The sequence below is a fragment of the Prionailurus viverrinus genome, chromosome D1 (assembly GCF_022837055.1).
Source record: "Prionailurus viverrinus isolate Anna chromosome D1, UM_Priviv_1.0, whole genome shotgun sequence".
Taxonomy (NCBI): domain Eukaryota; kingdom Metazoa; phylum Chordata; class Mammalia; order Carnivora; family Felidae; genus Prionailurus; species Prionailurus viverrinus.
In genome coordinates this window covers 53601118-53626603 of record NC_062570.1, presented here as the reverse complement: position 1 = coordinate 53626603, position 25486 = coordinate 53601118, and the positions used below count along the sequence as shown (strand labels likewise).

At 48.0% G+C, this 25486-nt stretch overlaps 1 protein-coding gene across 1 annotated transcript in view; it reads right to left on the bottom strand.

Annotated features, from left to right (window-relative positions):
• The window catches only part of TENM4 (teneurin transmembrane protein 4), a 747207-nt gene that overhangs the window by 269910 nt on the left and 451811 nt on the right, over positions 1-25486 (bottom strand). The window contains 2 exon segments of the mRNA XM_047823379.1: positions 21011-21161; positions 21163-21221. Of these exon segments, the coding sequence (XP_047679335.1) occupies positions 21011-21161; positions 21163-21221 (210 nt within the window).

The following is a 25486-nucleotide window of genomic DNA, read 5'->3' as shown; positions in this document are numbered from 1 at the left end:
TCTGCTTGGAGAACTTACATTTATCCTGCAGGGATCAGTACGCGTGCCGATTCCTGGCTGCAGCCTCCTTGACTGCCCCCCTCCCCACCCCAAGACAGAATTAATCTCTCTTCGCTCTGTTCCCAAAGCAGCCTGTGCTGTCAGTAAAATGGGTTAATAACCACCTACCCATTGAGCTGTAAGGTTTGAACGTAAATATACAGAAAGCATTTAGAACATTCCATAGCACTTAACAAACGTGTCAGTATAATTGTTGCTGTTGCTGCTGTTGTTGTTGAAAATACCATTCAAAAAAAAATCTGCTCATGTATTTTTATGCCCTGCTAGGCTATGAGCTCATGGAGAACAGAGGCTAGGTTCTTCTAAATCTTATCCCCAACACCCAGCACAGTGTCAGGTATATGGGGAGTGAAATGAATTAACTTTAAGAAATTAACTTTTGGGCTGGGGCGCCTGGGTGGCTCAGTTGGTTGAGCGTCCGACTTCAGCTCAGGTCACGATCTCGCAGTTCGTGAGTTCAAGCCCCGAGTCCAGCTCTGTGCTGACAGCTCAGAGCCTGGATCCCACTTCAGATTCTGTGTCTCCCTCTCTCTCTGCCCCTTCCCCACTCATGCTCTGTCTCTCTCTGTCTCTAAAAAATGAATAAACATTAAAAAAACTTAAAAAAAAGAAATTAATTTTTGGGGCATCTGGGTGGCTCAGTTGGTTCAGCGTCTGACTTTGGTTCAGGTCATGATCTCGCGGTCCGTGGGTTTGAGCCCCGCGACAGGCTGTGTGCTGCCAGCTCCGAGCCTGGAGCCTGCTTCGGATTCTGTGTCTCCATTTGTCTGCCCCTCCCCTGCTCATGCTCTGTCTCTTTCTTTCTGTCTTTCTCAAAAATAAAAAAATAAACATAAGAAATTAATTTTATTTTGGGCGTGTTCACTAAAAAATGTATACAGGAGAAAAGTACAAAGGGAAAAACCCAATAATAATTGCTGTTAACGTACCCTGCTCTATTTCCTTCTAGTCTTTTCGTATACATATGTAAACACGTACTTATCAAATTAGGTTCACACCGTACTCATACTGAGATAGACAGCTTTCTATTTCTCTTTCTTTCCACTTAACATATACAATAAGGGGTTTTCTCTCCTATCTTTAAATATTATTTGAACACATGATTTTAACAGCTATTTAAAACGTCATCATATGGACAGAAGATAATGCTATTTACCAACTTTCTATTATTGGATGTCCAAGTCATTTTTAGATTTTCTGCTTTTGAATATTTCTTGAGTTGCAAGCTCAGCCAAGGAGTAGACTAAGTCCCAGATTAAGCAGAGGAGTGGTGGTCTGAGCTAGGAAAGGCAGAGGATGAATCCCTCTTTCCTGGAGCTGGTTTAAGTCTCTTGGAGGGACTAGCAGACATGCACGGATGAGCTCACTCAAGAGGCTGACCTGAGAGTGGGCTCCGACTGGTCAGTCTGCCCCCCTTCCCCCCTCCATTCTCGGTCCCATTAACATTCCTCCTGGGGGATGGCAGTTCCAAAGGACAAACAGCCATTGTTGGGACTCAAGAGCCCTGAGAATGGGCTCTGTAACCTGAGCCCTACCAGCTTGGATATGGTTGGGCAGGTCACCCTGGGGACACCCTGGTGACAGACGAAAGTGCATCCCAGAGCCCTGGATCGTGTTTCCAGGGCACAGGTGTGGGGGGATTATGTTTCTGACAAGCCAAGCACTTACCCAATCTCTACAGCTGCTTTCTCTTCTCCCTCTGGTCCGAGGCCTACCAGAAATAGCACCCTGAAGCCATTCTCTGTTAAAGCCAAGAGCTGTCTCTGCCTGAGCCCCTCTGCCTAAGAGCTACAAAAAGAACCTGACAAATTGCCTCGCTTTGTTAAGCGAATGAGTGAACAAACATCCTGCACTCTGAATGCCCCGGCAGGCGTGTCCCCTCCAACCAATGGCACCATGACGCTCTTCCTGGGAGTCCTTGCTGGGTGGGTGCAGAGACCACGAACTCTCGCGCTGGCCACTATGGGCTTGCCACCTGCGAACTGCCTGACCCTGGGCACACTGCTTGATCGCTCTGAGTCGAGGTTGCCTCATCTGTGAAAAGGAAATAATTAAGGGACTTGCCAAGGGACATGAAAGCACTCACAGGCACCTAGCAAAGGTACTCCTGTAGAAAAAGGCAGAGCTGGGAAAGGGGCCATGTGTGTGGGAGGAGCAGAGAAGGCAACAAACGGGGGGCTGGCAGGTGGGCCTGCACGGGCAGACTGACGGGCCTGCAGAAAGCACATGTAAAACCAGGCGTGCCCAACAGGAGAAGGCTGTTGACTTGAAAGCAGCCTGGCTTCAGGGCTGGGAGGCAGGAGGGCAAAGCCCTGGCAGGATGCTAGCTGGGACCCACCGGAGGCAGGTGCTGGGGCAAGGCAGACAGGGGAGCTCGGCCACTTGGCTCCTGGTACCCCCCAATGTGTTGTACAATCTGGAGGAGGCTCTCCCTGCAGCCTGAGCTGCCCTGACTCGTGTCACCTCACACAGCTGTCTCGGGGGCAGGCAGGGATCACAGACCGCATTCCTGGCCTGTCTTTAACAAAATCTCTTTTTTTGTAGAATTCAGCATTTTCTGAGCATCTGCCAGGCGCCAGCCACTGTGCCTGATGCTCTCATACACGTGATATCATTGGATCCTGTGACAATCCTGAGAAGTAGTTCTTGCCATTCCTGAGCAGTGGAGAGACTCGGGGTGATGAGGTCTTTTACACGTGGAGAAGCTCGGCATGAGTCACCCTGAGGACAGCCCCAGAGTACCAGCTGGCTGACGACTGTGATCTGCTCCCCCTCTCGGATACCTTGCCTGGTCACAAGCACACTCTGTGGGCAGTGCACCAGAGTGGGTCCTCTAGCAGCCGCTGGGTGACAGGACTGACTTGTTCTTGTGTTTACCATGCATCAGGACCCCCCTGCATCTTTTCACAAGTACTACCTAACTCAGTTGCCAACTGCCCCCCACCCCTGAGGTGAGAATTATTATCCTTATTTTGCAAAGGACAAAAATCAGACTCAGAGTGGGGGGACAGGTGGTTCAAAGCCATGTGGCTACACACTGGAGAAGTGGCCATCCGAGGCTGGTTCACGTTCCCTCCGAAGCCTGTGCCCCTTCCTCCACATGGGGCGTCTTTCCGAGAGAGTCCCCGCAGGGCTGAAGGTGCAGCGGGAGCGCTGACCAGACTTGTAAACCTGATGAAACTCCCCAGGAGCTGGCACGAGATCCCGTGAGGGTCTTTGGGATAGACTCTTTCTTCCCACCCCGGAAATGTGCACCTGCTGCCAGCCCCAGAGAAGGAGTCCTAGCTAAGGACGCTTACAGGCATGTACCTTTCAGACAACAAACACGCAGCTGTTCCCAGTGCACAGGTGACAGCCTCTGAGATGGGGCAGGAGGCCCCAGAGGAAGGGGGTGACCTCACTCCCCAGATTTTAGGCAATTTTTCAGTCTTGGAAGAGGCACGTTTTGAAGGACCTTGACTCTTTTTTTTTTATTAATTTTTTTCCCCAACATTTATTCATTTTTGGGACAGAGAGAGACAGAGCATGAACGGGGGAGGGGCAGAGAGAGAGGGAGACACAGAATCGGAAACAGGCTCCAGGCTCTGAGCCATCAGCCCAGAGCCCGACGCGGGGCTCGAACTCACGGACCAGGAGATCGTGACCTGGCTGAAGTCGGACGCTTAACCGACTGCGCCACCCAGGCGCCCCTGAAGGACCTTGACTCTTGAAAGCAGTGACACAGAAAAGGAAAGGAACCTGGTATAGGGTGAGGGGTTGGGAGCGGCTGTGAGCGGCAGAGTGCTATCCCAAGGAATGCATATCCAAGGGATTGGAAATATTTAACCCAACCTACAAGTGAGCAGGAAATAAGTCCAGCCCCTTTCTAACCTCATCTGCCCCTTTTATATATTACTTCCTCTGCTTTAACAGGAGAAATACACATTGGGCAAATACACATCATTTAATTGCCTGTCATAAATTCTCACCTGTCCAGAGGGATGGCTATTTTCAATGCATATTTGAAAATCATTTTTTTTTCCTGGTAGGAAACTATGCCTAGATATTTAATGATACTGCGGATGACCTGTTTGAAAGTCTTGACAATCCAGGTGTGCTACCTGAACATGCAAAATACACAGTCAAGAATCTAGCTGCCAAAAGCAGAATAAATTAAGGGTAACAGATGGTAAGTAAATATTAGTATTCTCTCTCTCCTATCCTATACTTACAGTGTTTCCGTTTACTAAATATTCTATTTACCAAGTATTTTAGTAATAACATCCTCTGTTTGCATGTAGCTTTTCAGGAAAACACCTAGCGCGCTGGTGCATACGATGTGCCTGCCTGGCTGGAGAGTGTGCTCCTGGGGGCTGCCTCCCAGTCTCTTTGGTGCAGCTGACACTCTCACGTGTGTTAACTCACAGAAGCCACAGGACAGGCTGGAGAGGCCCGTAGAGCAGGTGGTCGTATTCTCCCTTTAGAGATAAGAAGAGTGAGGGCCAAGTGGGTGAAGTGATCTTCCAAAGTCACAGTGGGGACGTAGCTGGGATTGGTGGGGACGTCCTGTGCGGGATAAACTGGTTGACACGGTGGTGACTCAGATGAAAAGGCCGAACCTTCCATGAAGCAGTTTGGGGTTCTTAATCCTGACTCAGAAAAAAACAAGGACACTGATTCTGGTCTACTCTTTCCACCCCCATTCCTAGCCAGGTTTGCCAGATGGAACAGGTGAGTGAAGGTTATCCCCTTTGCTGGTTCTCATGTCCGGGTAACTAGGCTCCAAACAAACCAGCTGGCCATAGCGGAAGGAGCTACCTCACTCTGAAATAGCAACTAAAGCTTCTCCTCATCCTCAGTGTCCCCCTAGCCCATCAAACCCCGAATAGCTTGAAGGGCTAGGCTAAGAGCTTCACAAGGACAGAAATCACAGTGCATTTTCATCATCTATTGGAAGGTCTACGGGGCAGGGCTTTTGATGTCAGCTGGCTGCCCTTGGGCTATGATTCCTGGTGCCCAAGAACATTTGAAAGACAGGTCTGGATATGAAGACCCTTCCTCGTCTCAAAGTCAGTATTAACTATAGCTCTGTTCATTAAATGCTTATTAGTTGGTAGGTGCTGAGCGAAGAGCTTTTCAGGAGGTGTGTTGGTTCCTCACTCACCCTATGCTGGCATTGTTATACCCTATATAACAGATGAAGTGACCGAGGCTCAAAATGGATTATTAACCTGCCTGGGGCACATTGCCAGTAAGTGGCAGAGGCTGGATTTTTTAACCTGGGACTATTTGACCTCAAAGTCAACCCCCCTTTTACCAAAAGTTCTTTTTTTTTTTTTTTAATTTTTTGTTTTATTGTTGAGAGAGAGGGTGAGAGCGAGTGGGAGCAGTTGAGGGGCAGAAAGAGAAGGAGGCAGAATCTGAAGCATGCTCCAGGCTCTGAGCTGTCAGCACTGGGCCTGATGCAGGGCTCAAACCCACGAACCACGAGATCATGACCTGAGCAGAAGTTGGGACACTTAACAGAGTGAGCCACTCAGGTGTCCCAAATTATTTTTTTTAAGTTTATTTATTTTGAGAGAGTGTGTGTACAAAATGGGGGGGGGGACTGGGAGTGGGGAGAGGGAGAGAGAGAGAGAGAGAGAGAGAGAGAGAGAGAATGAATCAAAGAATCCCAAGCAGGCTCCACACTGTCAGTGTAGAGCCTGACCCGGGGCTCGATCTCACAAACCACGAGATCATGATCTAAACCGAAATCAAGAGTCAGACACTTAACCAACTGAGCCATCTAGAAGCCCCCCCAAATTCTTAAGAGGACAAAATCAAATTCTTTCCCTGTGTCTTTCCATGTAATTTCTCTTCCATTAAGAACCGGACTTCACTGACCTTTTAGCTAAAAAACAGTCACTTTGGATCAGCTTTTCTTCATGATCAAAAAAGACAACTAATCTCTACAGATCTCTATGTATTTGCCACATTCAGATATGATCAATAAGACAATGCTTACCAGTGCCATTGTGTGTCCAGTCTCCATGCACTCAATGCCACACACCTGTACGGGCTGAGCGACTCTAATAAATATCATCTATAAACTAGCAAGGGGCTGAAGCCCAGAGACTGAAACCAACTTGCCCAAGGCCACACAGTTTTAGGGCTCAGACTGAGAAAGCATGACTCTCCGGCCGCAATACAACCCTTCTAACCACGGAATGCAGCAGCTTCTGTGTTTGATAGGATTGTGGTCTTGGTTCGAGATGGGGAGAGGGGTGGGGCTAGGGGGTGGGGGTTTTTGGGATTCTGGCCAGGGCTTGAAAAGCAGGAGATGGAAAAGGTTTTGTTCTAAAATGCTGTCCCTCTAGAAAACTTTAAACAGAAAAGTTTGCCTTTACAGTCTGGAGGAGTTTTTCATGTTTCAGCTCATGCTGAATTGCTTTATGCTTTCACTATAAACCTCTGACAGAGAGGGTGCGGGGGCAAGGCTGGCCCAACTTTAACTATGGCTGTACCGCTGTAAAGCTCCGGTTACAGGGATCACTTCTGGTGCCAAGGCAGTTTAACAAGTATGAATACACATAATTCGTTCCAGTTGTCCTGCCTCAACACAGAAGGGCTATTTCTGGGGTGGGGCTCCACACACTTCTGCCAATGTGGTTCCCATTACCAGCTCCAGCGCCTGGACAAGTCCCCTCCACGCCCAGGAAGGGCCTGTTTTATCACAACTGCTCAACTATCAATTCTCTATAAAGGTTCAGAGGGTTTCTGTGTTCTGAGCTCCCAAGGTGGAGGTGAAGGTGGGGTCTTGCTACAGAAAGTGCCCACGCCTCACCCATCCCATGAAACCTTTCCAAAACCTCAGCTGCTTTGTCCAATCTCTCTCCAACCCAAGCAAAATCTCCCTCACCTTTTATTTTGAAAATTTGCGAGCCTACAGAAAAATTGAAAGAATAGATTCCAAAACATCTATACACTCTTCAGCTACATCTGTTAATTGTTAATATGCTGCCACATTGCTTTGTTTCATGATCTTTCTCTATGAAAGTTTTCCTGACCATTTGAAAGATGGCTATAGACATCAGCACCCCCTCCAGCACTCCCGATTCCTTTTGGCCATGACATTGACCTTTTTGAAAAGTCCAGGCCAGCTGCCCCACAGACTGTCCTACGTGCTGGATGCATCTTGATTGTTTTCTCTTGTTTTCTCATAGCACTTGGTTAACATTTTGGGCAAGCACATCTCACATGCAATGGAATGTACCTCTTCTTGCTTCATATCACTGACCACTAAGTGGTCACACAAATGACCACTTCTGATCTCCCCACCATAAAGAGCCTTTTCCTGTTATGATTAGCAATCTGTGATGCCAAGTCCAATCTCTTAGACTCAGTTATCCAAGCTATTTCTGCCCTCTCACCTCCTATCCATCCTCCCAGTTTAGTCCTCACACCCTGAAAATGACCTTACCATGGTCACCAATGGCCATCTAGATGCCAAAGCCACTAGGGACTTTTTACATTTGCATTGTGGAAACTTTAGTGACTGGACTGGATGTTAATGTTAAGCCCCTCCTTTTTTTTTTTTTTTGAAATTTACTTATGTATTTATGTATTTATTTATTTATTGAGAGAGAGAGAGAGAGAGAGAGAGAGAGAGAGAGAGAGAGAAGGCCAGAGAGAAAGGGAGTGAGAGAATCTCAAGCAGTCTCTGCACTCACACAGGACTTGGACTCATGAACCGTGAGATCATGACGTGAGCCTAAATCAAGAGTTGGACACTCAACCAATTGAGCCACCCAGGCGCCCCTATGTTTGGCCCCTCCTTGAGGGCGGGATTCACATTAGTACTCCTGGCCCCACCTCGGTGCTTGGCACACAGTAGGTGGTCAAGAAATCTTTGTAGTAACAACAAATGAGTACATCCATTGAGAGCAAGTTGGGATTCAGAATCAGATGGCCTGGCCTCAAATCTAGCTCGACCACTCTTCGTATAAGGAATGTTGACTTAAATTGGTGGTTTCCATGACTTTGAGAAAAATGTTTAATATTTGAGTGTTTTTTCAAGATCTTATGGAGAATCAAATGTAGAAAACTGGTAAGAGAAGGCTGGTTAGGTTGAAGCAGGTAGTGAAGGTCAATGATGTGTCTCACTGGAGTGGGGGGCCTGGGGAGGCATCAGAGAGGTTCCAGACGGAGCGGGAGGGGCACACTCCAGTGGGGCCTGACTGCCAACTTCAGAAGTCTGAACTGTCATCTGCAGCGTTACGTTTTGGTAGTGAAAGGTGCATCAGGAAATCACTGTCACTGGTCACTGTGGGTACCATGCATCTGGGGAGGGACAAGAGCAAAGCAGGAAAGCACAGTGCAGGGTCAGCTCAGGGTAGAGGCAGTGAGGCAGGAATTATCCCTTGTCCTCTCTGGTCACTCCTCTGAAGTCCTTTGTCTCTCTAATGCTCTTTGAGTCTTTCTCTCCCTTTATACACAAATGTCCCTCCTAGCCAGGAGGGGAGTGGCACATCGCTAGATGAAGAGCAGGGTTAGCGTGGAGTGGAGGGGCTCAGGCCATTTGCTGAGTGATTCGGTGACCTGAGAAGCCTGTCCATTGTCCAGGCTTTAAAGGGCCGCTGCCCCTTACCATTAACCCAACTCAGGACAAAGGCCATCACCAGCTCAGACAAATAAGCTGCTTAGCCAGACCTCATGCATCATCTTGTCACCCATGCAGGGGCCCAATAGGGGCATCTTAAAAGAGCTAAGCACTGGAGCGCAACTCAGCAGTTTCCATTCAGGAGGACTCTGGCCAGCGGTTGGGGACCACCACCATGATGTGCACACAGCCTCCTCTTCGATGTGGGGCAGGGGTCGGGGCGGGGGGGAATCTCTCATCGGCTGGGGAGGCTCTCTGAGACCTTTGGCTTCCTGGAGGTTATCAAGAAGGGGGGACGATGGCTGCTGAGGGAGAAAAGGTGGCCTGCGGGGCTGAGAGGAAGTTGGGTTGAGAAGCCAGGCACACCTGGGGTAGAAAATGCCCCTTACTATCTGTGACCTTGGCCAAGTCAACATCCCTTTCTGAGGCTTGGTTTGGTAACACAATAACCAGAATAAGGATAACAATGATAGCCGTGTCCATTTAAGACTTCGTAATAGTCTCGTTCTTTGCTGCATACCTCCCATACTTTATTTCACACTGAAGTCTAACAACACTTATGAAGGAGGTATTATTATCATCCCTATTTTATACAGGAGGCAGAAGGGAAACTCAGAAGTTAAATCATTTGCTAAAGGTCTCAGCTGGTCGTGGTGGAGCCAAAATTCAAACCCACATTCTTAACTCCTCTGGTCTTGAGCCCACCAATCACACGGATTCACCGGGTAGGAAAGGTGGGGCACTTAGCACAGCACCTGGCTCCCTGCAAGGACGCGGTAATGGGATTCGGTCTTCTATTACACAGTCCCTCTTTGGTTCCTGAGGCTGGCCCCGCCGCCTTCTCCCCTCTCAAGGAGCTCTGAAATGAGTACTCCTTCTGGAGTACAGGGCCGCACACCTGCCCTCAGTCCACACTGCTCACTCCATTCCCATCCGAAACTCCAGGGAAATCGAGTCTTCTGGAGACGCTGCTCCATGAGAGGGGACTGGGGGTGGGGGTAGAGAAGGGCCCCTCACACTAGCTCTGTCCTTGAAGAGAGGAAGAGAGCCTTGTCTTCCACCACTGCCCCCTGAAGCAGACCCTGCCTGCTGTTCCCTCTCCCTGTCCCCCAGGCACCTGGTCACACGTGGAGGGTATGGATGGTGTATGCTGAGAACTCTCTAGCACAGGACCCCACACAGAATGCACACCTGGGAATGTCTGCTGAATGAATGAATGAATGTTTGAAGAAATAAATGCTTCAAAGCCCCACATTTAGGCTGGGAGCATTTGGTTGCATACAAATAACTGACACGCAAAGTCTCACCATCCAGGCTCCTCCTAACACCTCCTCATCTGCGCGGGCTGCCATGACTGAGCACCACAGCGTGGGTGCCTTAAACAACAGACATTTCCTTCTCATTGTTCTGGAGTCTGGAAAGCCCAAGATCAAGGTTCCTACAGGGTTTGGTTTCTGGTGAGAACTCTCTTCCTGACCTGCACACGGCCACCTTCTTGCTGTGTCACGCGGCAGTGAGCATGAGTGCTGCTGTCCCTTCCATAAGGGACATATGTCCCTTTCATAAGGATCCTGGTTTCCTTCAGGTTTCCTCCACCCTTTTGACCTCAGATGGCCTTCCTCACTTCCTTAAAGGATCTATCTGCAACACAGTCACAGGGGGCATTAGGGCTTCAACAGATGACTTCCGGAGGGGACACCATTTAGTCTATAGCAGACCTGCAGATCCTAAAAGTAAAGCTCACTTCTGGGCAGAACCTGAGTGTGTAAATTTGCCTGGGCTCCTTGGGCGGGAGTCATCCTCTTTCTCCAGGAGAGTCCCCTGAGGCTCCCAGTTTGCATTACACTTCTGGAGCCCCACATACCCTGACATGCCGGCCTCCTTGCTCTCCTAATGGATGCTTGTTCCGGGGCAGAACTGTTCAGGCATGTGTCTCTCCAACAACCAACAGGTGGGCCGACTGCTTTCTTTTCTCCATGAGCCCTGGCACGATGTAAATCTTTAATAATAATTTGCTGAACTGAATTGGTTTTGAAGGGCAAACAAGCTTTATTTCTTCCCATATCACTCCAAATCAGAAAGCCCTTCCACTGTCCTCACTATAAATTCATGCGGTTTTGTTATGTTCAGAAGCCTCTGCTCCCAATAATGCCAGATGTTCACCACGGGCCCTGTATTTGGCATCGGGAATGCCCCGTGTCCCCTCAAGAACTGTGTTAGTTTACTGTGGCCAGAGCTCCCTGGCAGGAGGACAAAAGTAAACAGAGTGAGCAGAGAGCCCCAGGGAAGAAGAGCTTTGGCTATAGTGCCACGCTGAGTCAGACCCTGAGCCTACCAGCAGTGGGAACAAGTAGAGGGTCACTGCAGGGTCCCCATGATAGGGATCTGGGCTTTGGAGGGATCACCCTGGGGCAGTGTGAGGATAGAGGAAAGGGAAAGATGGGGAGGGGGGCAGGGAGGCCAGTGAGGACACTACTGCAGTGGTCCCATGATAGGGATCTGGGCTTTGGAGGGATCACCCTGGGGCAGTGTGAGGATAGAGGAAAGGGAAAGATGGGGAGGGGGGCAGGGAGGTCAGTGAGGACACTACTGCAGTGGTCTAGGGGAGAAAAGACATAGTAGGAAATATTTTGGCTAAGGAGAGCAAAATTTGCAAAACTAGAAAATAGGTTAAGTATCATCTCAACCTCCATTTTTGCTCATTCTCAAGATGACAGCAGACAAGTGATCACAACATAAATTTTGATCAGGTAACTTCTTTACCACCTAAAAACATACCCCATTCTTTGCCAAAGGTGACAAGGGGAGACCAGTAAATACTTAACACTCCCTATAATCTCAGTGTTTAAGATGTTATCCCATCTTGCGGTTGAAACATCTCCCAGATTGCTATTTTTCCTCCCATTTTACAGATGGGCAACCGGGCATGAAAAGCGAGCCCAGATGAGGTGACACAGCTAGTGTGGTGGAACCCTGCTTCAGGCCAGGTGTATATTCCCCCAAGAGCCTCCACTGTGGCAGCTAAAGAGAGGTCTCTGGAAGTGCGAATATATGTATGACTGCTGTTACTGTGTGCAGCAGCTTCCCAGAGTTATTTATAGAAACGTGATCTTTTCGGGAGAGAAGGAGTGAAGCCTAAATGAATTACCAGTCATTTTCCTCTCCTTTCAACTCTGGGGGGAAGGCCGGCTGACCAGAAGGAAAAGGCATCACGGCGTTTCATCTGGTACCAGATATCAGCACTCAGTTCCTGGAACTATGGGGAATGGAAGCAATGCAGGGAGCTCCAGCAAGGAAGGCTGGGGTTCTGTTTCCAAAACCCCCTGCTATGTTTGTTTAGCTGCCGCCTTGGGCTCGCTCCCCTACCTTGAATCTCTGGAAATCATGCAGGAGGGAGCAGAGGATTAAAGCTCTGGACTCCCAAACAGAGCTGTTATTTTTCCTCCTCCAAGCTTGGAGGGGTGGCCATGCAGGAATCTGCCTTCCTTTCGAAGATATGTGGCCCAAACCTTTCGGATTCCAGAAAGGGAAGAAGAAAGTAACATTCTTTGGGTACCTATTATGTAGCAGTCATCATGCTAGAAGCCTTGGCCATATTTTCTCATATGCATAATTCTGTGAAGTACTATTCAAAATAACATTAATTTTACAGAGGAGGAAACAGATCCAGAGAAGTTAAGCAACTTACTTGCCTGTGGCCACACAGCACAGTAGAGATCTGTAGGTCTCCATATTTTTCTCTCCCGTGACTCTATATTGTGCTGTTTCGGTTTTTCTTCTGGCTTGGGTCCTTTTAGGCCTTTTAGAGCAAAGTGAATTTTTTTTTTTTTTAGTTGTTTAATCTCAAGCACCTATATAAATAATGGCAGTTCAGAGGGAGAGAGAGGAGGGGAGAAAGTAGAGGAAGGTGGGGGAGGAAGGAAGTCACATGGTTTCCTGGTCCAAACTGGGAGCCATTAACCAGTCCAGTGATGGGGGATCCAGCTGAGCTCAGAGCCCCCGGCTCAGACCTGATGACAGGGGCAGAAGGCAGGGGGGGGGGGGGCGTCTAAGGGGACAGTGGGAACAGATCGCTCAAGAGAAGACCACACTTAGGAAAGGCAAGAAGGGTAGGTTCTGAGAGCAGCAAGAGATGTTTATTCTGCAAGTCAGCAGGCTGCAGGGAGCAGCACTGAAAGCTGAGACAGAGTACCGGAGAAAGCCAAGGGGCAAGTTATCCCACGGATGCGATTTTGGTGGCCTATGGCACAAAGGGACGTTAAAGCACTCTGGGTCACATGTAGGACAGATGCTTTCAACCTTTTAGGTGATGTCCACGTGGAAGTCTCAGCTTAGTTCCAGTGTGTTGTTTTTTTTTTTTAACACCTAACACTTGCCAATGCCCCTACTTAACAAAGAGGAGCAACGCTCTGCTCTGTCCTTGAGCAGGCATTCTCTCCCCAGAATGTGACAACCGCTTCCACTGTCTTTATTTCTATAGCTACCTTCTATTTATGGCAAGTGAGTTGCAACAGAAGCACACAATTTTCTTTTAAAATAAATGCAGTCACCTCAGGGAAAAAATAATAATAACAATTTTGGTTAAAGGAGGCAGGAAAGAGTAGCGTAGGTGGGCACGCACAGCTATAGTACAGACCATGGCAGTGATGCACACGTGTATCGGGCTTGGGCAATGGTGATGTAATCTGGTTCCCCCACTGCCCAGACCAGGAAGCCAAGGGAGCCCAGGCTCCTGCAGGGTCACACTGCAGGCCAGAGGCAGAGCTGGGCTCGGGGGCCAGGTCCTGCTGCTCCCCGACACCAGCCTCCTCACAAACAGGTGTCTGGGACAACTCAGGTGGGTCACGGTGAGGCCTCTCTCCAGGTGAGGTTTACAACCAGCAGGCTGAGCTTCTGTGGATGGCGGTGGGCCTCACAGGTTGGACTGACCCACCGTGAGCAAATCCAAACCTGGCTCAAAGCTGTGTACCAAACGGGCATCTCTGTGCCAAGCTGCTTCTCTCTGTGCATGTGTGTCTCCAGGGCATGATGGTGCTCCCAGCACTTCTCATTGGGCCAACCTCACAGCAATGTGCTGCGGATCCCACGAGGTGACAGATGTGAATGCCCTCTGGGAATGTGGGGGCCACACAAGGGTTAGTTGTACTGATCTCCCAAACTCTCCATGACCTCCCTCCAGGCACCTCTTCAACAGTCTGGGCCCTGAAGTGTCAGGAGATGCTCTATGACATGGTCTGGTGTCCACAGGGCCTCATGGAGCAGGTCACTAACATTTCAACGGGGACACAAACCAGGCTTAGTTTCCAGATGGAAAAAGCCCAGGCACATGGCTAACGTGCCTTCCTCAGGGGGTGGTCTAGGAATTCCTAGATCTAATCAAGCCATACACCAAAAATGTTATTTTTGTACCTTTTAATGCAATGGTATTTTGGGAAATTAGTGGAAAAGGAGCTGCAAAGAGTCTACAGTTGTGTCACGTGAGTGACTAATTAAAGGGCTCTGGTTCTCCCAGGACATTTAGTTACATTAATTCAAAATGTGACCTGTTTATTTTGCAAGGTCAGGAAGAAGCCTTACCTCCTAGAAAGCCAATGTGGCAATTAAATTAGAATCACCAGAGTTTGCCTGAGGTAACGTATGAAAAAGGGCTTTGTAAACTGTACAAAAACAGAAGTCACCTCGGTGTGGTTGTCCCCACTGCCTCCAATTAGGGGGGCACGAATTGCCGGCTCCTGGTGGGAGGCCACAGGTGAAGGCTTGTTTAGTTGAGGGAGGCACCTGGTAAGGTGGAAAGGGCATGAAGTCTAGGGCCATGCTTTGAAGCTCGACTTTCCAGCACTTGGGCAAATCACTTCATCTCTGAGAGTCTCCACGCGTATACCGGGAACGTGGCTCACTGCACTGTTCTGAGGGGGCGTGGTTTTGTGTGTGTGTGGTGCGGGAGGAGGGCTGGAAGGAAGGAGGAAGAGTAAACATCAACATTTTTCACTTCTGGTTGTAATACCTACAATGTGGTACTCAGTAGGGAGCGTACAGCCTTGGAGAAGGCCCACCTCAAGGAACCTACAGCTGAACATGGAAATCAGACATGGATAATCAGGCCGCCAGACTGTTAAGGGGGAGTGTGAACAGAAGGTGGCAGGGCATTAAGAAAGAAGGCCCACCCATCCGAGGGGCTACCAGGGAAGTTCCTTACGAACTCAGAGCAGCATGCTGAGTTCTGGATTCTGGAAGATTGCTCCTGAATTCCCCTGCAGCAAGACAGCCAGCCTGCCGGCCTGGCCCAGCCTCCTGAGCTCCCACATCAACAGCAGAGGGGGCTGGCCTTTCCAAGTAACTGTTATGGATAAACAGCATTTTTTTATGGAGCTGCCCAGCCAGCAACTTGCACCTGTATCATACCTTCTAGTTATCAAGCTATCTAGTTATCTCTATAACCATGGGCAAGTTACTAAGCCGTTGAGTCCTGGTACTCTCATTTTTAAAAAGGTGCAATTCAGAATCACCATCCATTAACCACCATTCCGAAATCCCCCAAACTCTAAGACCAAAAGTTCTATTAAAATTCTTTTCATGGTAAAACTTGAACTGACACGAGGCTCAGAGTCCTTTTTTAAAAATTTTTTTAAATCCCATGAGTCTTAGTATTCACTGCAGAAATACTGATGTGTTTGATTACCTTGGACCTTCTGAGCACTCTGGGAATGTTAGGAAAAATACATCACATGAACTGTATTTTCTTTCTTAAACCTGAAAATTTCTGAATTCTGAAAGGAATCTGACTCTAAGGGGTTCATCGAAGAGTTTTGATCCCATTGGTTTAATACCTATTTTATGGGGTCTCTCTGCTTAGAATGCTCTTTCCCCCCATTTGTCCGGAAAACATCCACAGACATTTCAAATGCCACCGTGAATGAATGAATAAAGGAAGAAATCGATTTGTTTTGCTACTAGGAGTTAGGTAACTTAACTTCTCTACATAGCTGGTATAAGAAAGGAAAGAGTATTTGAAATGCAACAGACTTAGAGGAGAGGTGAACAGAATTGCTTGAAGATTTCACACACCCCAATGTCCTTGACCTTTGGGACGGGGGAAACATCCAGATCCACGTACCTGCAGTTGACATGGAATAACTAAATTAGGTTCCATGAAATTCACAGCGAAAGGAGACAAAATGTCACTGAACACTTCTCAGTGGTAGGAAACAGGCACAATTTTGCCTTCTGATTTCACAAACTGACTAGAAAGGACCCGGGCAGACTCCCTCAGGGGAATCTGGATAGGTTCTAAATTAAGTTGAATTTTTTGTTTTGTTTTGTTTCGTTTTAAGAAAACACTTTTGGAAGGAGCTGGCATACGTAGCAGTGTTTCCCATTCAGAAAGAAAAATAAACACTCCTCCACTGGGTTGGAAGTCAAAACAAAATAATCCCAGCTGCTTAAGACCTGAGAAAGTCAATGAAACTGCCAAACAACAGTGATGTTGACCAGTGTGACCAGCCTGAGAAATTTGTAAGGAGAGGTGGGAAGGGCCCAGGGCAGAGTATGGGGAAGAGGGGAAAGAAAAGAAAAGGGGGTGGGGGGGAAGCCATGGATGGCCCAGCATGCAGGGCTATCTCTCATGAAGCAGCACTAAAATGTAATGTCTAAGTCATTTGTACTTACTCATCTTTGAAACTTCAGTGTCCTCACAAAAACACAACTGAAAGATTCTACTCTATGGTATCAGACAGACCTGAGGTTCGAATCTATCAGTTAGAAGCTGTGTGATTTAGGAAGTTACTTAACCTCTCTGGTCCTCTATGGCCTCAATGAGACTAAAAATCTTCACATCACAGGATAGATATGAAGATGCAATGAGATTCAACGTGATGCAATGAGATTCCAAACTTCAATGGGATTAAACACCTGTCACATCATAGGTACTTCATAAAGATTTGTGAAGCAATAGGAATCTAACAATTTGTAGTTCTTTTTTTTTTTTTCTTAAAAGTTTATTTATTTGGAGACAGACAGAGAGGGAGTGGGGGAGGAGCATAGAAAGAACAGAGCAGAGTATCTGAAGCAGGCTCTGTGCTAAGAGCAGGCAGCCTGATGCGGGGCTTGAACTCACAAACTGTGAGATCATGACCTGAGCTGAAGGCAGACACTTAACTGACTGAGCCACCAGGCACCCCGCTTGTAATTCTTTTTAAAAAATTCTCTTAAAAATCTTTAAGTTGGGGTGCCTGGGTGGCTCAGTCAGTTGGGCGGCTGATTTCGGCTCAGGTCATGATCTCACAGCTCGTGAGTTCAAGCCCCGCGTCGGGCTCTGTGCTGACAGCTCAGAGCCCGGAGCCTGCTTCAGGTTCTGTGTCTCCCTCTCTCTCTACCCCTCCCACGCTCATGCTCTGTCTTTCTCTCTCTCAAAAATAAATAAACATTAAAAAAATTAAAAAAAAAAAACTTTAAGGTTTTTTTTTTTTTTTTTGGTGGAATTCCTCTTCTCTTCTCCAGTCTCCTGCTAAGGAGGACGTGCAGAAATAATGGGACCTGGCATTGGAAACAAATCAAAACAAATGAGGGCCGGGTGGGAGGAAGAAGACAGGAGATCCTGGAATCAAGCAGGCTTGGATCTGAAATCTTTAACATGCCCCTTCGAAGCAGTGGAGCTACGGGCAAGTTACCGGCCCTTGCTGGGCCTCAGTTTCCTGGCAGAAAAATAGAAATAAATGGAAGCTCAAATAAGTTAACGCATGTAGAGAAAGACACACAGAAGGTGCTCGTTGCATGTTAATTCTCCCCCCACCTCTACCTCCCCTTGGCTTTGAGAAACTGACATCTTTCTCTGAGTTTTTATTCCCTGACCCTCTTAAATATTACCCTCCAGGTTTTAAAAGTCTCTGCACTTCAGAATTTAGATTATGACAAGTCACGGAACGCTTAATATTTATTCTAAAAAGTTTCTCTGGGGTAGGGACAAATACCTACCTAATCCTAACCACTTCCTTAGCTTTTCAGCTGTGATGAGTTGATATTTGAGCGCAATCTTTCTTTATATATATCAGTGTTTTCTAGATGGTTGTCCTTGGGGGCGGATTAGGACTTTGATGACAGAAAGAGCTCCTTCGCCTGTTTTCTTTCGTGCAGGGACAATGAGCTGTTCTGTAATGCCCCACGCGTTCGCCTTGCACTTTACACGGGGATTTTGGCAGGGCAGCTTTGAGGCGTCGCGGCCCTGAGACCACAGCCCTGTGCTGGAGTTGACACAGCTGTAGGCAGAGGGCCTCTGGGGAGCCCCTGGATCGAGCAGCCTGAGTTCCTAGGGAGGCTGCTTTCCAGAGGGTCAGCCCTCCTGCGCCCTCCTGTGCAGGGCGCTGAGTCAGCTCCCACCAAAGGAAGCCACTTCCTTTCCCCCCCAAGATAGGAGCCCGAAGGGCTGCCTTTGTCATGTAAAGTACATTGGGAATTAAGTGTCTGGGGAAGCCTGCCTCAGCAAGAGCTTCAGTAATTCATCCCTTTAGGGTGGTCTCTAAAGTCTTCGATCGCTGCAAGGGAATGGGGCTGTGGCCATAGGGAAGGGAAAGAGGGACGTCTGTCATCTTCACCAATTTTTTTTTTCAAGTAGGCTTTCATGCCCAGCACGCAGCCCAACCTGGGGCTTGAATTCATGACCCTGAGATCAAGACCTGAGCTGAGATCAAGAGTCCTGTGCTTAACTAGCTGAGCCATCCAGGCACCCCACCTTTACCATTTTTTTTTTAACATCGATTTATTTTTGAGAGACAGTGCGAGACAGAGCATAAGCAGGGGAGGGGAAGAGAGAGAGGGCAGACACAGAATATGACACAGGCTCCAGGCTCTGAGCTGTCAGCACAGAGGCCGACATGGGGCTCGAACTCACAAACCATGAGATCAGGACCTGAGCCGAAGTCAGACACTTAACCGACTAAGCCACTAAGGCACCCCACCTTGACCATTCTTAAACTCTATAGCAACCTTGGAAGCTTTTCCCCATATCACAGATAAAGCAACTGATGGTCTGGGAGGTTAGGTACTTTGCCCAGGGTCACATATCTGGGACCTCATTTCAGAAAGCTGGACCCCATGGTCCTTGCTTTCTTGGCTGCACTTGGTCCTCAAAGAGTTTGTATCTCTTGCTCATTCATTTATTTGCTCATTAAGTCAGCACTGCACAAAAAGTGCCTCTAAGGCCATGCACCAAACTGTTAAAAGTGGTTACCTCTGGGAGGAGGGATTACAAGAGAACTTTGTTTTTTACCATTCTGTATTGTCTGAATGTTAACAAGCATTGTTAGTATTATAATCGACAAAACAATAAAGATAATCCTATTAAAATAACTTCACATTTCTTTCATGAAAACAAATCAAACAAAACCTTCAAAACATATATCGGGTCCAATACGTGGCAGGGTCCAGTCGTCTCCATGCACTAGTGCTGGGTTTATGGCAGTATCAGCAAGTCCTTTTGCTCATAGAAGACCGCTCAGTTTGGGGTTTCAGGGGGACAGGAAGGTAGCAGGCAGGGTCCAGCTGTGGAGTGAGACTCACTGGCTCTCTCATGACGCACCAACCCAGAGCAGCAGGCTACTAAAAACCCAGACTCTCCCTTTGGTCAAGGGACACATTGATAACCAACCTTTAGTGACACACTCAGAGCGAAAACCCCAGAGAAGGAATCAGAAGTGTCTCCAGGTCCCCTGGAGGCAGGAAGAGCACAGAGGAGCAGAACTGAGCAGAAAGCTTGTAGGCCAAAGTTCCCCCATCTTCCTGGCACATCAATAATGCACTAATGCTATCAATTTGCTGCAGAACTTACAACAAAGTGATTCTTCTTGTTCAGTTATTTAGCAAAGGGAGAGATTAAAGACTTTAATCTCCTGCCTTTTCTTTTACCTGCAAGGCTTATTTACCCAGAAATGAACAAAAAATATCATCGTACGTGTGTGTGTATGTGTGTGTGTATTTTTTTTTTTTTTTTGCAAGTAAGCTTAAGAAAGCTACTGGCTGGCACACCTCTCTCAGTACCACATGACATTCATATATTCAGAGTACCTTAGAGATTGCTTCTTCACTGGCAAGATGGGAAACTGATGCCTAGAGAGAGAGACAGTCATTTGCCCAGGACAAGTAGCCAGGGAGCCACAGAGCTGGTCTTGTGCACAGGTTTCCTACCTCCTAGTCCAGGGTTCCTGTTTCTGTGCATAGCTTAAAACATGAGCAGGTAAAATGTATAGAGAAGCAGTGACACCAAACCACCAAAAGGACAATGTCACTCTCAGAGAGCACAAAGGTTAAATAGTCCCCGGAGGATGGTTTGCCTTTTGGTTACAGAGAATGTAGGGCCTGAGATTTTGGCAGAAGAGAACCACTAAGTCCAAAGACCTCCTGTCTGATTTTCAAAGAGCGTAGAGGCTGTATATTATTCCCTCTCTTGGAGGCTTCTAGGCATCCTTGCAAAGAAGTAGACTGGCTCTGCTGGACACAGAGAGGGCAAGACCTTGACCCATGTCACACAGCACCTGACCAGGTGCTGAAACCTGGGGCTGCTAGCTCTAAGTCTACGTAGGGCTCTGCCACCATACCCTCCCATACCTCTTCTCCGTAAGAGTCAGGGCACAACGAAGACGAATAGTGTTCATTATGGACAGATCCATGCTTGTGCCCAGCAGCTCTCTCTGCAACCAGCATTCAGCCCTGCAGCAGCTTGGGGCTTCAGGGCCCTCTCTCTCCTGGCAGTTTGAAAGTCAAGAACTTTCAAAGCCAGTGCTGGGCTCCAGGTGGTATCCTTTCTCTCAGCTTTCTCATGGTTAATGGGGACACTATAGCACCAGTTTCTTAGGCTGGGTTGTGAGGAGAATCCAGCAAAGCAACAAGTGGTGGTGGCACAGTCCTGGGCAGAGTAGGTGGCCAATCGGTGCTATTTTTGTTATAGCCTTTCTTTTCTTTTTCTGTTTGGATCTTTGTTTCTGTGGCTTTGCCTGCCTTGGTCTCCACCTGAGGCTTCTGTCTCGGGTCTGTCTGTGCATCTCTGTCCCTGCAGCTCTATCCAGACGTTTGTCATGGGAATGGGGACAGCAATCCCCTCACAACCCCCCCTTCCCCCCCCCCCCCCCCCCCCCCGCACATCCCAGCGGCGCAGCGGGGCAGGAGCCGCGCTGCCTGAGCTGCGGAGCCGAACCAGGTCCCCGAAAACCCCGAGCCCCTCATGCACCAGGCCCCTCCGCCCCTGCAAGCGGCCCAAGCAGGCAGATTAATCAGCATCACCAACGAAAGGGAAAAAAACAACAACAAAAAACCCACAGAAGTTAGGAAGAGAGAGGGACTTACCGTTCGCCGCGACCCCCAGGCTGGCGGAGCCACTTTTAACTAAGAATGAATTAGAGACAAACTCTTCCTCAGAGTCTGAGTCCGGGGTTGGCTGGGCCACACCGCTGCCTAGCAACCGCCTCTGGCTCTCATTGGCCGGAGGGGAGGGGGGGCGGGGAGGGGGACTGCTCAATAGGGGTTGATGAAGCGGATGAACAATGCAAGGGAGCACCTGCGAACCACAAAGACAAACACAGACAGAAAAAAAAATAATGAAAATTGGTTTCGAGGCACACGGGGAGGGGGAGGGAGCAAAATAAAACACGCATCAACGGGGGAGGGGCTCCCAACAGGGGGCGATCTACTGCACACGTGGTCCGGGGGGCGGGGCTGATGCCTCCGCAAAGGTAGTTGGTGCAAACTTCTTCTGCAGAGCCGGGCCTAGGCTCAGAAAAGTCTGCGCGGCTTGCCAACAGGGCAGCCCGCGGAAACACACGGGAAGCCCTACCCGCTTTGCCTGTTCTCTGAGAGAGGCCTGAAAGCCTGGAGTCTGGTTCTGGATGGCTGTGCTATCTATCAAACAGCAACCCCGCTCTGAGCCTCAGTGGCCCCGCTGGTAAAATGAGCAGCCACACTGGGTGATCGCTGAGTTCCTGCAAGCTGGCCATTCTGTGATGTCACTCAAGTGAAACGATGTTCTCATTAGTGAGATTTTTTTTTTTAATCGGACATGCCTGGAAAAGGCTCTGGGTCTCATAAAAGATAGAGCGGGAGAGAATGACCTCGGGCTGCCCCCACCGCTGGCATTCTAAGATTTTAACACACAATTTTACTTTTTCTAAGAATCCGACATTTTAAGATTCTTAAATCCTGCCATTTTCTGCAAACTCCCTGAGAGCAAGAGCATTAGCAGTGTTTTTCACTTCTTTATCCCTGGAGTCTAGCACAGCGCCTGGCATGCAGTAGGCACTAATGAAATATTTGCTGGATGGGAGAGTTGCAGGTGTCTAACATATTAGGATCCTCAAGTTCTAACCATCTCAGATAAGATAATTCTATAATTTTAGGGCACTTATATTCTATGAGTTCCAAGATACACTGAGTCAGTGTATTTTGACTCCAAGTTTCTAACATGTCAGGGTCGTAAGATTCTAAAACCCCAGTTTTGTGAGCACATTCCCAACTCTTCAGAAGGAGAAGGTGATGGCCTGGGAAAAGAGCTTTGAGATCAGGCAATTTGCAGTTCTACCTGTGGCTGGCCTTCAGACATGTGCAGTACATCGTCCACAAGAGAGGGAACATAAGCACAGACAGATAACAGTATACAGTACAAGACAATGCATCCACTTGACGGCAAGGGCTGCTTCTTTTCTTCCACCTTGACTGAGAGAAGCCTTAAAACATAATCCGATCTACCCAGCTTTGCAAAGAGGCTGAGCCTTAGGAAACATAATGTAGCCTGGACAAGTCATCATAAAATCTGGCAGAGCTTTAAGGGAGAGGTGGCACAGAGACCAGCTAATTGTTGGGGGGAGGGGAAGCTTTTTGTGGTCTACCAAGAGAAGCTCTCTCAGGTCACAGCCACCAAATCCTGCAGGATTCTGTAGTTTTCATGACTCTTATGTCAAACGCTGAGCCTAACCACGTGTGATGACATTTTACAGATGTGCTGTATACACCATCTGGTTCATGGTAGAAATTTAGTAAGAGCAGTTGAGATAGCCGGGATCAATGACCATGGTGCAACCTCTGAATGGCTCTGTGTTCTGGTTTCTTTACCTAAAACATCCAGGCTAGGATTCTCTTCAAAATCATCCAAACCAAGGATTCCCAATTCACCTTGTGAGAACCTTCGCGGACACCACTTACTGCACAGCATGCTAAGGTGATCAGCCTTGACTTGATCCAGCCTTGACTTGAGTTCTGGTATCACATTTGCCATACTGTATTTGCAGTTATCTGTAGCTGTCTCCCACATAAAAGTATAGGGCATATTCTTGGGGGACAGTACATTCTTGGAGTAGGTTGTGGAGTTCAACAGAATCGGGGTATCCTTCATGACCTAGCCTCCTATTAGCTGTATGATCTTGGGAAAATGACTTCCAGTTTCTTTTTTGTAAGCTGGGTACCTCTCCCCTTTCACACAGTTGTTGTGAGGACTAAGGATACCATATCTGAGCACGCAGTATGCATGAGCAAGTAGGAGCCCAGGGTCAGTGCTCACCAAATGCTCATTCAATTGAATGAATCCCCCCACCCCAGCCACCCCCCCCACCCCCCCGCCGCCCGTCCCCCGGCACCAAGAACCTCATTCATGATTCTGCTTCCTTTGCAGTCCCAGTTTTGGAAAGATTTTATCTAGCAGGCTGCATTTATTAAGCAAATATACATTCATTTCCTCCTCTTTTATTAGTCAAAGACATCTTATAATCTCCAATCAGAGCTTCTGATGAGCTCGGGATAGCCGGTATCATACCATGCTGAGTTGTTAGAATTTCAGACAAAAGTTAAGAAACACAATATGTTGTTCTAGGGGGGCTAGTTACAGCCTCTTCCTAAGTACATCTGTCAGGCTTTATGAAATAAATAGTTCCAGAACTAAGTAAATTGTTCCATCACAAACTTCAGAGACCCAAGGCTGGGAACAACACAATGCCCTCCTGGGCCTCATGCCTGTTTCTTCTGCCTTCCATCCAACCTCCAGGTCTCCCTCACCTCGGGTCTCAGCATTGCTCTGAATATTCATAACCTAACACTCAAAGCACCTAACAAAGTGCCAGGCCCTTAGTAGGTGTACAATAACGCATGATGTTTCTGTGAAGTACAGATATTGTTGGAAACATGTTAATTCCCTTCCTCGTATGCACCAGCTTCTTCTAATCATGTGGTCCCAAAGTAAGGTACACAGAACCACCCCCTGGGCACAAGAAAATATAGAAATATTTATTTTATGGGGGGGCGGCTGGGTGGCTCATCGGTTAAGTGTCCAACTTTGGCTCAGGTCAAGATCTCGCAGTCCGTGGATTTGATTCCTGCATTGGGCTCTGACAGCTCAGAGCCTGGAGCCTGCTTTGGATTCTGTGTATGTCTCTCTCTCTGCCCCTCCCCTGCTCATGCTCTCTCTCTCAAAAATAAAATAAACATTAAAAAAAGAAATATTTATTTGAATCCCCTTTTCTAATATCTATTTTGTATATATTTTGTAATATATATAGTACATTAGTGCTTGAAACACATATAATAAAACGCATTGCTGTACAAATTTGGCAACTACAGAAGCAAAGCAGGGTGATATTAAGAGTTTGGGCTCTGGAGCCAGATCCCCCATTTGAATTCTAGCTATACTACTTGTTAGCTCAGTAGTAGTGACCTTGGGCAAATCACTTTACCCTTTGTACCTCAACTTCCTCATCTATATAAAGGAGATTAAAAGATAAACTAAAAAACGAACATCTATTTCACATTGTTGCTTTGAGGATTAAAGGAGTCCAGACAAGGAACACGTTGAGAACGGTGTGGCAGCCAGTAAGCACCTAATAAGCATTAGAGGCTCTATGTATAAATATGTATATAGAGAGTGAGGGCACTAGGCTCTCATAAGAGCAGTGCGGGATTGCAGAGTATGGCAAATACTGCTTCATTCCACAAACCCTTCCTAAATACTCACTGACTAGGCTAGAAGGTGAGGGGGATACAAACAGTGAGAGACATGGTCCCAAAGGAGCTGGCAGGAGGGGAGACAGTCACACAGAGTTCTAAGCAAGGCACTGGGGACCTGTCAGAACAGAAGACAGCCCAGTGCATAATCAGGATACACACTTCATCTGGAGGAAAGGTGAAAGGCTTTCTGGAGCTCCAGAGAGTTCTGGTGGGAAGAGAAGGAGAGATCAGGGGATGGGAACCCACGACATAGGGAAGAATGGCAGAGGGCCTAGGGCCTCATCCTTCGCCGGGTCTCCAGCAGCCTGCCCATCCCCCCTTTGCTTCTTAAGTCTCATGTGCTACTATGAACTTCTCACCAAGTCTGCCGAGTCTTGCAGAGCCGTGTTGGCCTGCTCTCATTTCCATGGATGCACGCCTCTACCTTTTGTCCAAGTTTGAGGAGTTGCACAACTTCAGGGCATCATTTGCAGCGAATCTGTTTGAATGGCACTCCCCGGAACACAGTTTTGCACCTTCTCTTTCTTCTCCCTGCACACATACTTTACTCTTCCCTTTTCCCCATCACTACCACCCTGTGTCACTAGCTCCCACTCATCCTTAGGCCTAACCTCATGTCACCTCCCCCGGGAAGGTTTCCTGATGCCTCAGGCCCGGGTTTGGCACCCCTGCTGCATCCCCACACAGCTCCCTGTACTTTCTCTGTTGCAACACTTCCTGCTCTGCGGTATTTACTTTCTGTGTCTGCCCACTGGCCTGCCTGGCTTGCCCATTATCATATTTCCCAGTGCCTAGCACAGTGTCCGGTGCATAGAAAACACCAGTAAAAACTTGTTA